Below are 16,202 nucleotides of genomic sequence, written 5' to 3' on the forward strand. Positions count from 1 at the left end.
ATAACATTGAAGTTTTTTTGTTTAACAAAAATTTTGTACATTTAATTGCTACTATAACAAGTTAATATTTTTTCAAATAGAAAATTTATACTAAAGCTTAGGACCAAACTCTAATAATGTTTTTATTATGGGCCTGTAGTAGTGATCTTCATAGCTGTCTATCATACATAAGGTTCTAAGTTTGATTCCCAGCGAGGCACTTATCTAAGCTACGAGGGTGCGTTTTTAAGTCCGCGGAATGGCAGGGTTGGAGGGGGGATAGCGGGCTCGTTAAGGGCGGTACGTGTTAAGTGACTCATAAATAGTACAAATATAAAGTTTTATCACAATTGCATCATTAGTTTTAAAACTATCGACAATTAAACAACTCAATCCGGAAGAAAATTGGAAGTATGGAGAAAATCGAGCATCGCGCCGTTATAAAGTTCCTTACCAAGCAAGGAAAGTCTGTGCAAATCATAATGGAAGAGATGTCATCGGTTTACGGGGACTCTTGCCCTGGAAAAACGATGGTTTACAAGTGGAACAACCTTTTTAAGCAAGGCAGGGATTCACTTGAAGACGACCCACGACCAGGACGGTCTGTTGAGGTGACCATTCCGGAAACGATAGCGGAAGTCGAAAAATTAGTACTGGAAGATGCTCGGCTAAAGAAGAAACAGCTTGCAGAAATGGTTGGAGTATCGGATACAACCATTTTTAAAATTCTGCATGACCATCTTGGCATGACTAAGGTCAGCGCGCGGTGGGTGCCGAGAATGCTCACGCCGTCTCAGAAACAACAGCGCGTTGAATGTTCCCGTGCGTTTTTGAACCTCTGTGGAGAAGATAAGGATATTGTACTGAATCGAATTGTTACTGGAGATGAAACTTGGGTTCACCATTATGAACCTGAGTCTAAACAAGACTCCATGCAGTGGCATAAAAAGGGTACAGCAACTCCTAAAAAGTTTAAGGTGTCACAATCGGCCGGCAAACTCATGGCGACAGTCTTTTGGGATGCAGAAGGAATTTTGTTAATAGATTACAAAGATAAAGGTGTCTCTATAACCGGAGAATATTACGCAACAATCTTGGAGCGGTTAAAAGAAGCCATCAAAGAAAAAAGACGAGGAAAATTATCCAGAGGTGTCCTGCTGTTGCACGACAATGCGCCCGTACACAAGAGCCGTATTGCACTGGCTGCCCTGCATAAGGTGGGCTTTGATATTGTAAAACACCCACCCTATAGTCCAGACCTGGCTCCCAGCGATTATTATCTCTTTCCAAAAATGAAAAAAGAGCTTCGTGGAAAGAAATTTTCTACAGACGAAGAAGTAAAGGACGCAATTTCCTCGTATTTTTCCGACAAGGACAAAACATTTTTTTATGAGGGTTTAAATAAGTTAATACAAAGATCTGAAAAATGCATTCGTCTTGCAGGAGAATATGTAGAAAAAGAAAAATAATTTTGACATTTTATTTTCGCTCCTTGTCCCTCATTCCGCGAACTTAAAAACGTACCCTCGTATGATGAAGTTTATGGTTTTTTGTCACATATCCAGGTATCCAAATGTAAAGTTATAAATATAAACTATGTTATTATATATAGTAGTATAAGTGATAATCATTAAACTGATAAGAAGTAGGCGTCTATTAGTCAAAGATTGCATACATAAGATTCCTAATAAATATTTATAAAAAAAACCTTTTAGGTATATTTTATAGTATCATATGTACATATAAATAATAATATAATAATAATTTTGTTACTAAGTTTCTGTTAGTTTATATACTCTTTTAGTTTAATTAAATTATGTTTATTATCTCTAATATTTTAATGTATATTATTTTGTAATATAATTAATATGTTTTACTACCAGATGAAATAAAAAATAAAACAAAAAAAAGTTTGTTGTTAAAAACGTGAATCACTGGCTTGCAATGACATTGCAATAAGTGGTTTGCAAATTAGCAGTGTATACTGTATCATTAGTATACAGGGTGAATTTTTCAAACGGGCCTTCAGGGCCAAATCCGAAACTATAAGGATAAGCAAAAAATGCTGAAAGGAGTTACGAGGCCGATTTTGATAAAAACTAAAACTGCATCATTACTTTTTTAAAATAACTTTTTCCCTAGCCGGGAATCGAACGAGTTCATTTTGAAAGAAAATACACCCTCTATATTATTCCACTATCTGATAGTGTTGCTTATAAGGATCAAAATCTGGGAAGTAATGTTATATGACAAATTATAGGAAACGGAAAATTTTGAAGAAAATACATATTTTTCCATACATTGGCATACTAATCCTCAAGGATTATACATAACAAATGATTTATGTATAATTCTTTAGAAACATACATAAGTCATACCATTGAAGAATTTGTCGGTTAATCAACTAATTATTTGATGTTATGGCCCTGAAGGCCCGTTTGAAAAATTCACCCTGTATATGTATTATGGTTATGTATTATGTGTTCTAGTACATAATACATAACCCATTGTTATAAACTTTCAAGGTATCTGAATTACAGTTATTACTGTTCTGGTCTGTTGACTAGATTTTGCCTGCATCCAAACATAGTTTATGATTCTATAAAGGACATACAGACAAACATTTAAATAAAAGCACCAAATAAACTGCATATTTCATTTACATCACCTAGTGCACTGTGTGAACTATCTACCTATCTTCTACTACTATCTTCTTAATAAGTAATCTTCTCATTTTTAATATAAGATAAAAATAGATCATAATATGGTTAATATAATTTTTAATTTAGTATTAAAAGTGTCTTTATTAATAGTAAATATAAATGAATAAAACAATATTTTAAAGTATTATTTTCATCATTTATTTATTTATGTATTACATTACCAACACTACCATAAAAGTTTCTATACAATGATCACTAATCAAAGTTTTATTGTTATTAATATCATAGTATAAACATTATTACCAATGAAATTAAAACATTATCAATAAGAAAAATAAGACAAAGTATATCGTCCAGTTACAGTTTGACTTTCAATTATTATAACATTTGATTGAATTTCATTCAGTAAAAGTACTGTGTGTTACTCACCAGCTTTCAAGGTTATCAATCAAGGATTAAATTGCCCAGTGGCTTTTAAAATAAGTTATACTGCTAATAGTTAGTAAAAAACTATTATGGCAAAAACTTTGTATGTATGTTCTAGCAATCTAATCTAGATATCTGGTAGTCTAAGTATAATACAAGCTATATAGGATAAATACTATTTTTCAATACTCATGTAAATTAATTAATATGTAAAATATTTGAATGAAAATGCTAGGAATTTGTCTTACCATATCAGGTCATTCTGTCTGTTCTACAATAATTTAATTGTTGTTCTCTCCCTTTGCGACCTTTACAGATTTACTCGTAATCCAATTACAAGTTGCAGTATGTTCAGATATAAAAAATGTATAGAATATTTAGAAATATACACATATCGTTCTACCGGTATGAAACCTATAGTGGTAGGAACCTATGTGGTTTGATTTAGAGGTGTGATACAGTCACACCTATTTCTGTCCTATAAATTAACTCTATTAAGAGGATAAGAGATAGTCAGAGTAAGAGAAAGATGTGAGTGAGTGTTCCATAATAATTATGCATATGGGGCCAACCTCAGAGAATATTCTAATCCTATCTGTAGTTGATTATAAATGTCCATGGGTAGATGTTAGAGGGTTAATGCCACTTACAATTAGGTGTATACATTGTTGTTTGCTACTTAATAAATAAAAATACTACTTGTAATAAATAAAAATAATGTACAAAAATGTATAATATAAATTTATTTCAATTTTCAGTGGAAAAATGAGCTCGAAGAGATCATTGAGGTGGCAGCAGTGGACTCTGACCTGTGGGTGGCCATGCTCGCCGAAGTCCTCAAGACCTTCCCGTCAGCCGGAACCCTTAATACAGAGATAGCCGAGTTTGACGAGACCAGACCGATTTTCAGCGACATGATTGGGGAGCTGAGAAGAGCCTTAGCCAAACATTCAGATCTAGGATTATTACCGCTTGAGTGCCTATATTTAAATAAAAATGCCTTAGTGTCTGTGGTGAGTAATACTTTCAACTGATATTAAAAAATGAGGTTATCAAAGGTGGTTTTGAAGGTGGTAGAACCCTTTGTGGTTCGACTCCGGCCTCAGGTAGGAATATCTAATCCTATCTGGGGTTGATTACACATATCCATGGGCGGCAGTAGCCACTTACCATCAGGTAGACTGTATGCTCGTCTGCTTCTCTTATATTATAAAAAAAAATCGAGTTACCTTGCTTTGAACTTGAAATTGACTTGAAATTGGAAAATTAAATTTCCATTTTCCAAATGAAAACATATCTTATTGTTGTGCATGTATCTATAATAGCTATGTTATTAATAAATAAGGCAAATTCAATCTTTATATCTATTATATGAACCGTAAATTATTTTTTATGTTAAATTTACATTAAACAATTTTCGTGGGTTGGAAAAAAGTAATTAATTTTTTTTTGCATTATTCAATTCCGAGTTCTCGGACCTCTTTCCTGTCACGCGGCCTTACGCTAGCACGCGTGTATATGGCATACTGTTAATTACCAGATGCCGTGCCGGCCATTCGCATGCGGGTCGGGAAGAGACTGCAATGAACATGTACATAAAGACGCGTGCAGCCATATATGCATGACAGGAAAGAGGCCCTTTAAAGTCTATTTTCATGGAAACCACTTTATAAATATTAACGTGCTTCGTTTCATATTTAAGTAGTACACATAATAACAAGAAACTCTTAAAGGCTTAAACGAAAACTTCACACTTGTTTTACAATAGCTAGAAACAATCGATTAAGCACACTCGAAATTGGAAATACCATGATGTAATGTCTAAAAATGCTTGTGTACTTAAGTATTTACATAAAATCTATATACTACACTCGCGTGGCACGCTTATCGCCACACGCGAATCTTACGCGAAGAGTTCGCGGGTTCAAACCTGACTACACATCTAATGATGTCTGTTCAGGCAATTTAGGCAATTGTACAGCTACAGTCTCAGGAAAGTATACTGTTGGATCATAATTTAAAAAATTATTATTTCTTAAAAAGAGTTTTCTAAGTGTCATATGAAAATTTACATTTACTAATCATTTAACATTATTTTGGAAGCAGCTGAAACTATTATGATAATGTTATGTAGCGAATAACACAGATTACCTGAATTTATTTTATGCTCGACTATAATTCTAAGGAGCTTGGTACAATATTGTACTTTATGTATTAAAAATCTTAGATTATATTCAAAAAACTTGCTCATCAAGGGAACTGAATAAATTATTTGTATGAAACTGTGTACTTCTGTAAAAAAATTATTTCTTACATCAGCCATAAATCGCCTAATTTCACAATACAATTGTAATTGATTATTGCATGATGCAATTTTGTTCACCGCTCATTATTAGGACGATATGGTTACTTTGAAAATAATTCCTATGAAAATATTTTAAAATACGCATATTAAGAAATGGGGGTACAGTTTGGCAGAGAATGAAAAAAATATTAGGTGAAACATGTATGAATCGACTTGAGAATCACTGCATCTATTTGATACTTATATAAATTTTGTTTAGCGCTGATGTGTTTTAGTTTAAAGGGTGTGATATAAGAGATACTACCTTAGCCCTCAGAGATAGCAGGGCAGGTCTTAGATAGGATTCTTATCCTATCTGAAGTTGATTATCGATATTGGTGGGCGGCAGTTGCCACTGATCAGATGGACTGCATGCACATTTGCTACCTCTACATTACAAAAAGTCAAAATATTTTGTAAATTTGCAATGCAAAATGGCATCTGTTTCTTTTTTTAATTTGGTATCATAAACTCTATTTCCACCAACTTTAAACTGTCTTGTATCCTGCTTGTATTATGCAATTATTATATAATATTATTACGTTATACCAAACCAATTGCAGGTAGGACAGCAACCGAACCCCGTGAAACATTTCACATTGAAACGTAAACCGAAGTCTGTGGCGCTACGTAGCGATCTGTTAGCGAAGGCTGCGGAGGTGCAAGCCAACCAGAAGAAGGCTCAAGCGCCCACCGTGCCCGTCCGCAGTAGAGGGATGCCGAGGAAAATGACTGATACCAGTGAGTTATTGTTCTGTAGTGTACATGAACCTTCATAGTAGAACCCTCTATGGTTCGACTTCGACGGCGCCACCGCCACACCTATATCTTAATAACAGCAGTGTTAAGCGCTGCTGTGTTCTGGTTTGAAGTTTGGGTCTAGAAGCATGTGAGAAACACCGGGTTTTGACCCAGAAAAAGCCTCCTTGCTACCTGCGTCCTCAGTACCATAATAAAAAATCCGGAATTTTTGATGGAATGCAACCGGTGTCCTCTGAGTATGGTAACACCTCATCTTTGAGAAATTTTTGTCTATATAATTGATTTATTTAATGAAATTTCAGGTGTGGTGGTTTCCGCACGATGTTTTCCGTCACTTTGATAGCGAGTGTAATTAATTTGTAATACACATAAAACTAAAAAAAAATGAGTTTCATGCCTCGATCTATACCTCGTACCCCCATTGAGAGACCAAGTTTTAACCACTAAGCCATCAGTGCTATGTAAAAACCATCATTATTATTGAACCATTGTTTGTTCCTCCGTTAGTCTAGGCCTTCGACAGACTATGTAGATTGCATACAACTTACGCAGTGATAGCCTAGTGGTTAAGAAACGCGGCCTCTCGATCGAGGGGTCCGAGGTTCAAATCCCAGGCACGCACCGCTGATTTTCAAATTTATGTGCGTATTAGAAATTAATTATCACTTGCTTAAACGGTGAAGGAAAACATCGTGAGGAAACCTGCATACCTGAGAGATTTATAAAAAAAAATCTTAAAGGTATGTGAAGTCTACCAATACGCACTTGGCCAGCGCGGTGGACTATGGCCTAATCCTTCTCATTATGAGAGGAGACCCGTGCCCAGCAGTGGGACAGTAATGGGTTGATGATGATGATGATGATGATGATGATGATACAACTTACAGCTAGTACTAAGAGTAACATTCCCCTCCAGCCCCCCTCAAGGGCCTGCCGTCCCGCTGGGCGGCGCGCACGGGCGCGCGCGTGGCGCCCGCCATCTCGCGGCCGCCGCCGCGCTCCGGCATCAAGCTGCTCGACATCACCGAGCAGCCCGCCACGCACGCGCAGATCAAGAAGAGGAGAAAGCTCGGTACGACGTTTTGAATTTAACTTTCTATAATATAATACTCGCGTTCCGATACTACCGGAGTAGTTTAAGAAAAATATTGTACCTGACAATTTGTAAGTGCCGGCGTTGGCCTATACAAAATAAATATATTTCATTTCATTTCAAAAAGTGCCGTAATTCGACAATCGTTTCTAGAATTATGGCGAACAACAAGTAGTATTACTATTTAATGTATGTCCTCCAAGACGTATCCGTCGGCGACTCTTCAGCGCGCCGGGTGTGTGCCCTGATGGGACTTGCAAAGCCAAATTTATTTTTTAAAAAATTGCTGCATATTGCGCTACATAGTTTATTTTATAATACTCAGTATGCCACAGCTTGCACTATCTTACAATTATTTATTTCTATTTTAATATTATATTATAGAATTTCTTTTTCTTTTTTCACGAATCTTTATTTCTAAGTAATTTGGTTTTTTCCTTTTATCATATACATTTTTCTTGTTTTTTTTTTAATTTTACAAGTGTACCCTTTTTTACTCTTCAATTTTTTTCACATTTCATATTAATTTGGTAAAATAGTTTCCTCTTATTAAAATATTGTATATTTGTGAATAGAAATGGAGGAAGGAGCCAAGAAGCTAGTGAACGCAGCTCCGTCATCACCGCCATCCGAGTACGGGAAGGGTCTCAACAATTACCCAATGGGCAAAGACGACCAGCCGCCTAGTAAGATATATTTTATTATCCTTTTCAAGATGTTGATTTTGATGTGTATTATAATAGTCATTAATGAGTGAATCGATCAATTAAAATACTATTTATTAGGATATTTTTGTAGGGTTTTTTTATTACCGAAATATTTTTGGTTTGTTTACATAGGTTGTAGAGTGTTAAGGTTATTTTATTGTTTTAGTGAGTTTCCAGAAAGTGGTCAGTTTTATGATATACTAAATGTATATCATAAAACTGACTAAAAATATGTAAAAGTGATGTTACTTATGAAGAACATCTTTTAATAATAACAATAATCTTTGTTATGTAATATTTTTATATTCTATAAAATATTACTAACATTGTCTAAAATGCAAACTTACAAATTAACCAAATAGAAAATAATAATAACCATAAGTCTTACTATGCTCTATCTAAAAAAGCAGCAACTCCCTTAAACTGTAAACAGATTGTTATGTAAAAATATTTTTAAATTGTTTAAAGCCCCCTCAGAAGGGTACACTTTTTTTGGCCACAACTCTGTAGTAGTTATGCACATAATTTAATGGAGATTTGTTTACAGCGACGAGCGCAGAGGGTGCAGAGATGGGTACTACGGAGGGCGAAGCGCCCGCCTCGCCGCGCGCGGGTGACGAGCGAGCCGCGCCCGCGCCCAGCCCCGTCATCCTGCCCGTGAGTACCACCACTACCATCATGACCACCCACATTACCACTGATGACCACACATATTACTTCCACCACCGCTATTACCGCCACGATCTAGTGGTGGTAATATAAAGGTGATGGACTACCACTATATCACCAATACCATCTGTACTGGTTTGGTTACTACTATACAAATCAGTCCATAACGCGTCCTACCCGCAAGGCGCCCAAACGGACCAAATGCGCCTCAGTATCGCGCGCCCAATGGGGCGTGGGATTTTTGGAAAAAAATAATAAAGTATTTATACACTACACAATCATCACATCTATTAACCCCCATCATGAAATTACAGCCCATCATTTCTGCTATCATCATTATCTCCCTCTCATATTTACTGTATTATCATAGTTACTTTCATAATAAAGATAATTCCATCTTCCCTGCGTTCACACATACAACTCTAATAATACCACCATTGTGACAAAATCACAAACAAAATAAATTCGAAACACCATAAATAAATATAATAATTGCTTTATACCAATGACAATACATAATTCAATAACTACAGCTGCAACTAAAACAACATTTGTTAATCCATTCCATTATGTAAATTTGAACTTAACATAATATTTTTTCTAGAACCCAACATCAAAACCGATAGTGATAGGGCAACAACCGAAGCTGTTGATAGCTGGGCAAGCCGGTGGAAAGCCGTTGCTCCTATCCGCACAGAACCTGCTCAACACCTCCGCGGTCATACTACAGGGTGGGGGCAAAGCGGTGTTGCTGCAAAATATCAAATCTGTGAGTATTTGCTTGCTAAAATTTATTATAATTTAACACCTACTGATGGGTTGACTGACAGAGAATGCCAAGAGGCATTATGTTTGCCTTCTTGTATCTTAATCATGATGCAATCTGCGTGCGCCTATTAACAGAATCATTAAAGAATACAATACTGTCTCCAGGACCTCAAATTTTGACATCTTCTCTACGAATCTTAAGAAGATCAAGTGTACTCTACATTGCATTACGATTGTAACACTTCATTGTAACTATACAGACATTATTGTGCTTCTTCAATTCAATTTTGTTTCTTTTTTTTTTTTCATTAACTTGCTTGTAGTCTACACCTATAATTATAGTGGCATTAAGCTAGCCCCTTATGTGTTTTGTTGTACCTTAATTGTATAAGTATTCATTATGTTGGTGTTCAATAAATAAATAAATAAATAAAATAAATTAACTCTGTTAGTGTTACAAAAAACGAATAAATAAATAAAACTTATCGAAGATGACTCAATTATTCGTAATTCGTCTCAGAAGGCACTGCCGCTATCTCTGTTTCTAAATCATAACAACAGTATCAAGTCTTGCTGTGTTTGAAGGGTGTGGTAATAGAGACATACTTATTAGAAAGAGTTCCAACATAGTCCTCAAGGGTGACAATGCACCTGAAGCCGATGTTAGGTGGGAATCTGGTCTTACCTGGAGTTGATTACAGATATCCATGGGCGGAAATTGCCACGTACAAAATACCGAAAAATCAGACGAAGTTAAATTTTAGTAAAATATGCAAATGAGAATAAGTTGAAACATTAATTATTTTTCTACAGGTGACTCAACAAGTGCCTCAATCAGCACAGCCAATTCAACAAATACCTGTAAGTGTATGCAATTTTGTGTTAAATTTAAGTTTGATGGTATACCACCTTAACACTTTGTGGTTCGACTGTGATGGTGATATTTCTGCCTAATAATAGCAGTTTTCAGCACTGTTGTGTTCTGGTTTGAAGGGTGTGGTAGGAGAAATGCCTCGGAAAAGTATCCGAGGCGTTCCAGCTTAGTCCCCAGGGGTAGCGGTGCAACTGTGGCCGACCTCAGGTAGGAATATCTAATCCTATCTGGAGTTGATTACAGATGTCCATGGGCGACAGTAGCCACTTATAGTCCACGTAAAACTGCTAGTCCGCTCTGAATATACAAATGAATTGCGTCGTCATAACAAATTGTATGACTACACCTGCTCGCAACAACTTTAGAGTGGACTAGCAGTTTAGCGCGAACTATACCATCAGGTGGACTGCATGCTCGTCTGCTACTCCTACATTAAAAAAAAAAACAAGGTATATCTGCTATTTGCTTTCATTTGTACAGTTTGGTATGCATGTTCAAAAAATGGTAATTTTAAATTCAAGTGGTTCTGCTTTTATAAAAGTGATGTAATATGTAACATACTCGTAAACCCAGGTTCAAATTCAGCAGCAACAAGTGCCGACGGCGGTCGTCGCTCCCGTGCAACAACAGCAACAGCAGCAACAGCCGCAACCGCAGCAACAGCCGCAACCGCAACCGCAGCAACCGATGCAACAGACGCCGCTGTTGCCGCGAAGAGGATTGTCGCTTACGGTTAGTGTCGAAACAACATTATGTTCTATACTCTTTTTTTTTTGGCAGAACTCGACAGACTCGAACTTTGTGATTCGAATGAGATGAATTCTGCGTTCTGGTGTATCTCCAAGAAAGTTGTCATGGTGTGGAGTTTAACATTATACTATGAAGTAAAAAATACTTGATATTTCAGATGAAACTATGTATATATGTACTATAGTACGTTTAGAATCGAACTCCTGGTGTGAAGTTTATTCTTCAAAGGCCACACTATAGCTTATTATCAACATTTTATTGTAAATGTATTTGTGCTAATAATAGCTCATAATAGCACAAATAGTGTGTAATCATTGTGTTGTTTACAGCGTGAACAAATGTTAGAAGCGCAAGACATGTTCAGAAATGCTAACAGAGTGACCAGGCCTGAGAAGGCGCTTATACTCGGCTTCATGGCCGGGTCTAGAGGTAAGATATCTATACTATACATGGATTATTTCAAATCAAATCAAATCAAATCAAATCAAATCAAATCAAATTTATTGTGGAACATGGGTACATGGTGCATGGTACAAACATATTTTGAGTCCAACATATTCCCGCCACAGGTGGGCATACAATAATTGTGCAATAAAATATAAGTAGCAAATCATTAAAAAAATATTAATTACAACAATAGAAATATAATAATTATTATTAGTCATTTGAATTAAATTATACTGGAAAAATAATTAATATTGGATAACAATGTTTATTATATGGATTTGTCATTTAAAAAGTCATTTAGTGAGTAATAACACTTGTCAATTAAAAAATTATATAATTTCCGCTTAAATAATTCAATTTCAATAGTGGAACGGATCGTTGCGGGTAACTTATTATATATAATTGGGGCTTTGACGAATATACTTTGTTTATATAAGTGTGTTTTGGATGCTAATATACATAAGTTAGCTGCTCTACGTGCTCGAGTCTTAAACTCAAATAGGTGAATGTTAAGGTACACAAATATACTGCACTCTAATATATAGAGACATGGCATTGGTAGGATTTTAAGATGTGTAAAATAAGGTTTGCATGACTCCCATGGTTTTAAGTTGCACATCGACCTGATACAGCGTTTCTGTGCTTTGAATGCAATATCTTTATCTATCGAATTACCCCAAAATATGATACCATATCTAAGTGTTGAGGCGACACAACCATGATATGCAGTCAGAACGGTTTTTTGAGGAACGGTTTTTCTCAACATACGAAGTGCATACGATAATTTATTCAATTTTTTGCATACATAATCTATATGAGTTTTCCATTTTACGTTAGAATCCAAGTATAGGCCCAAGAACTTTGTGGTTTCTGTTTCCTCTATTTTGTGTCCTAAATAGTTAATGTCAAGATTCTGTGCTAAATTTTTTCGTTGTCTAAAGTTCATTATTTTCGTTTTTTCTAAATTTATTTTGAGATTATTTGATTCGAGCCATTCAATTAGACATACCAAGGATGCGTTTATGTCACTTTCTAGATTATTTATGTCTTCATTGAAAAATAATATGGTACTATCGTCTGCGAACAAAGTCAGTGGATATTTGATTACTTGGGGTAGAGGATTAATATAAATGATAAATAATAATGGCCCCAGTACACTGCCTTGTGGTACACCAAATTTGATTACTTTGCGGTCTGATTCATATGTAAGGTTACAATTTGTTTTGGGACAGAATTGGCTAAGTTGTGTGTATTGTTGTCTGTCTGTTAGATATGATTTAAGAAGGTCATACACGTTACCTCTTATACCGTAGTCATATAACCTACATAGAAGGATACTGTGATCCACGTGATCAAAAGCCTTAGTTAGATCAAGGAATAGAGCAGTCGTCGGTATTTTATGATCCATCTTTGACATTACGTCCGATAAAAAATTGTATATTGCCATATTGATTGACTTGTTTTTCCTAAATCCGAACTGGTGGGGTGTCAATATTTCATTTTTATCTAAAAACGTTAACAAAGACTTATAGATAACTTTCTCAAAGACTTTTGAAAGGATAGGAAGCAAAGCTATTGGTCTATAGTTACTCATGTCAGACTTGTCACCTTTTTTAAATAATGGCTTTATTACGACCGTCTTTAACTGATTAGGGAAAACACCTTTTTCAATGCAAAGATTTATTGCATGAGAAATGATTGGAGATATAATTGCCGAGCATTTTTTAATTATCTTAGTGACAATTTCGTCGTGGCCGGTACTTTCGGTATTTTTTAATGATAATATTATCTTATGAATGTCATGTGGTATCGTCGGGGGTATGAAAATGGAATTTAAATTTTTATATGTCAGACCATTGTTAAATTGTTTATTTAATACATTATTGTCATCCTTTGCTAGATCAACAAAATAATTATTAAATTCATTAGAAATTTGTTGTGGGTCTATGATATCTTTACCATTTATTTTTAACGTGGGTGTAGTTATCGTAGGACATCTGGTTTTTTTTATTGTTAATAATTTTCCATGTAGCTTTATTTTTATTGGTAGCATTGTGTATATAGTAGCTGTTTTGAGACATTTGAGTCTGTTTAATGACTCGCTTGTAGCGTTTATTATAGACCTTAAATAAATCTCTATTAATTTTATTAGGAGATGTTCTGTATAGCCATAACAACTGTCGATTTCGCTTGCTGCATGTTTTGATTCCTCGTGTGATCCATTTAGGTTTTACCTCACTTTTTATTTTTATTTTCTTTTGTGGAAAGCACAGGTCATATAACAACTTGAACCAATCATAGAAAATATTGAATGCCATGTCAGGGTCTTTACTAGTATAGACATCTTGAAATGTAAGTTGTTTTAAACTGCTCTGAAACTTATTTATATTTTCTTTGCAGTAATCACGTCTGAAAATATACCAAAATTTTAATTTACACTTTCTTTTAACGGGACATGTTAAGATTTGCGCTGTGTGATCAGACAATGCTAACTCAATAATTTGGTTTTTACAGCCTTTTATGTTATGAGCGAAGTTGTCAATGCAAGTTTTACTCACTAAACGAGTCGGTTCTTGTAATTCAAGACTCAGATTAAATGAAGTTAAAATTGATTGGAATTCTTTTGAGCATTTGTCATTTTTTAAAGTATCAATGTTGAAGTCTCCACATAGTATAACTTGCTTTTTATTATGAAAGTATTTAGACAGCATGTAATGCAACTTCTCCCAAAAAATTGTATAAGACTGAGAGTTAGCTTTTGGCGCTCTATATACACATATCACATAAATTTGGTGATCAATTAATTCAATAGCCGAGAACTCTACGACTCCCTCCAACGATATTGAGTGAATGTCATGTATAGTTTTGAATTTATGTGTGTTCCTTACGAGAATGCAACTACCACCATGCCTATTTTGCCTCATATATGATGCAGCTAATATGAAATTGGGAATATATAAACTATATTCGTCATCGCTAATCAAGTTGTGCTCGGTAATACATAATACATCAACTTGCGTACCACTATTGCATAGTTCGTCAATACATACAATTAATTGGTCAGATTTATTGATTAATCCATTAATATTCTGATGTAAAATGTTGATACAATTAAGAACGAAATAAATTATTATCATTTGTTATTTCAGTTTCAGAAGAATTATTATTAATTATAATGTCATTATTATTTACAGCCGGTATGTCAATATTTTCATTAATTAATGTTCTATTACATAGATCTAATTTACAGTTTTTACATACGGGTTTTTCAGAGGGGTTATTATAAGTCAGTTCTATATCTGTTTGGGTGCTTACGTTATGAACTAATTTAATAACAGTGTTTCTTTGATTAAGATAATTTTGATAATTTTCCCTCTGTCTTCTATAAAAGATATGTAAAATTTCCTTCAAAAATGATCTTGCAAGGTAAATTGCGAAAAATCTATAATTGGGAATAAATCTAGAGAAATTTAAATCTATGTACGTCACATTATCATATTTATTACAAAGAAATTTCATTTCATAATTTAATTTTTTTACATTAAGGTATCTGTTGTATGGTATCTCACCGACAATAACATTAGTGTTCGTCACAGAAGTTAACCAAAGATTAAGACTAAAATTAAATTCACATGGATTTTTATCATTGGTTCCTCCTAGCAGTATAACATAATCGTTTTTATTTAATTTTTTTATGTCACATATCATTGATTGTACAATATTTGGGGTAGATGCATTTGGTTTTATGAAGCTTTTTACTTGATAATTACTGCCTAAAAGATTCTGCAACTGTTTCCTTAAACTAATGCCTTGATTATCTGCGATAATTATGACTTGAGATTTTGTTTTAATATCATTATTTAACTGATTGTAGACAGATCCAGCCTTTGTGTTGTTTATGCTTGTGTGATAAAAGGAGTATTTCTTTGGGACCTCAGTTGGTATTGCTTCAGATTTCGATTGCTTAGTAGACTTTATATCATTGTCATTCTTCGAAATTTTGGTGGTAGACTCTTTCAAAGGCGTAGAACCGAGACTTCGACACACATTTTTCCCACAGTGAAGGGGAGATGTACGAGATGTATTTATTTTAATTTTTAACATTTTTTTAGACAGGGGTGTAAGTTGATTAGATTCATGGCTTGGTATAGTATAATTTTTTGATAATTTCTTCAATAGATCAATTTGATTTTTTTGCTCCTCTATGGTTTTCATTAGCCGTCTATTTTCGGATAATAAATTGTCTATTTCTTGATCAGCGGCGCTTAATTTTTCTTTCAAATTTTTTACTTCAATATTTTTTAATTCACTTGTTTGAGAATCATTTGCTTGCGTCAGACTGTGTAAGCTATATGTAGATGCATCAAATAGGGTAGAATTATAGATGTCTTCGTTATCTGTTATGAATCCAATGTTTGTTTCGGAGGTGGAACGCCTTAACTTTTTTCGTAAAGTGATGTTCTCCATTTTTTTTTTTTTAATTATTATTTTTTTTATAAGGTTTTTTTTCTTTAAAATTATTTTAATTATTTACAAAAATATATATATAAAATTTAAATTTAAATTAAAATAAAAAAATTTTAGTTATCAGTGAGATTCGAACTTGGGTGTCCTGAACTCTTCCGCGTTTAAGACTGTACAAGTACACACGGCGCTACTGAGTCAATAACACAATTCACGAAAGTTGTGTATCTATAGTGGCATTTGGTGTTAGTTGGTG

At 34.4% G+C, this 16,202-nt stretch overlaps 1 protein-coding gene across 1 annotated transcript in view; it reads left to right on the plus strand.

Moving 5' to 3' along the window:
* The window catches only part of Nelf-A (Negative elongation factor A), a 28,653-nt gene that overhangs the window by 3,485 nt on the left and 8,966 nt on the right, over window positions 1-16,202 (plus strand). The window contains exons 2-10 of the mRNA XM_073079837.1: window positions 3,827-4,081; window positions 5,976-6,153; window positions 7,091-7,246; window positions 7,843-7,953; window positions 8,522-8,631; window positions 9,248-9,412; window positions 10,225-10,272; window positions 10,859-11,017; window positions 11,365-11,464. Coding sequence (XP_072935938.1) covers window positions 3,827-4,081; window positions 5,976-6,153; window positions 7,091-7,246; window positions 7,843-7,953; window positions 8,522-8,631; window positions 9,248-9,412; window positions 10,225-10,272; window positions 10,859-11,017; window positions 11,365-11,464 — 1,282 coding nt within the window. The remainder of the gene's footprint in view (window positions 1-3,826; window positions 4,082-5,975; window positions 6,154-7,090; window positions 7,247-7,842; window positions 7,954-8,521; window positions 8,632-9,247; window positions 9,413-10,224; window positions 10,273-10,858; window positions 11,018-11,364; window positions 11,465-16,202) is intronic.

The sequence above is a fragment of the Epargyreus clarus genome, unplaced genomic scaffold (genome assembly GCF_041222505.1).
Source record: "Epargyreus clarus isolate Ecla_fem2 unplaced genomic scaffold, WU_Ecla_fem_2.2 ptg000002l, whole genome shotgun sequence".
NCBI classification, from domain to species: domain Eukaryota; kingdom Metazoa; phylum Arthropoda; class Insecta; order Lepidoptera; family Hesperiidae; genus Epargyreus; species Epargyreus clarus.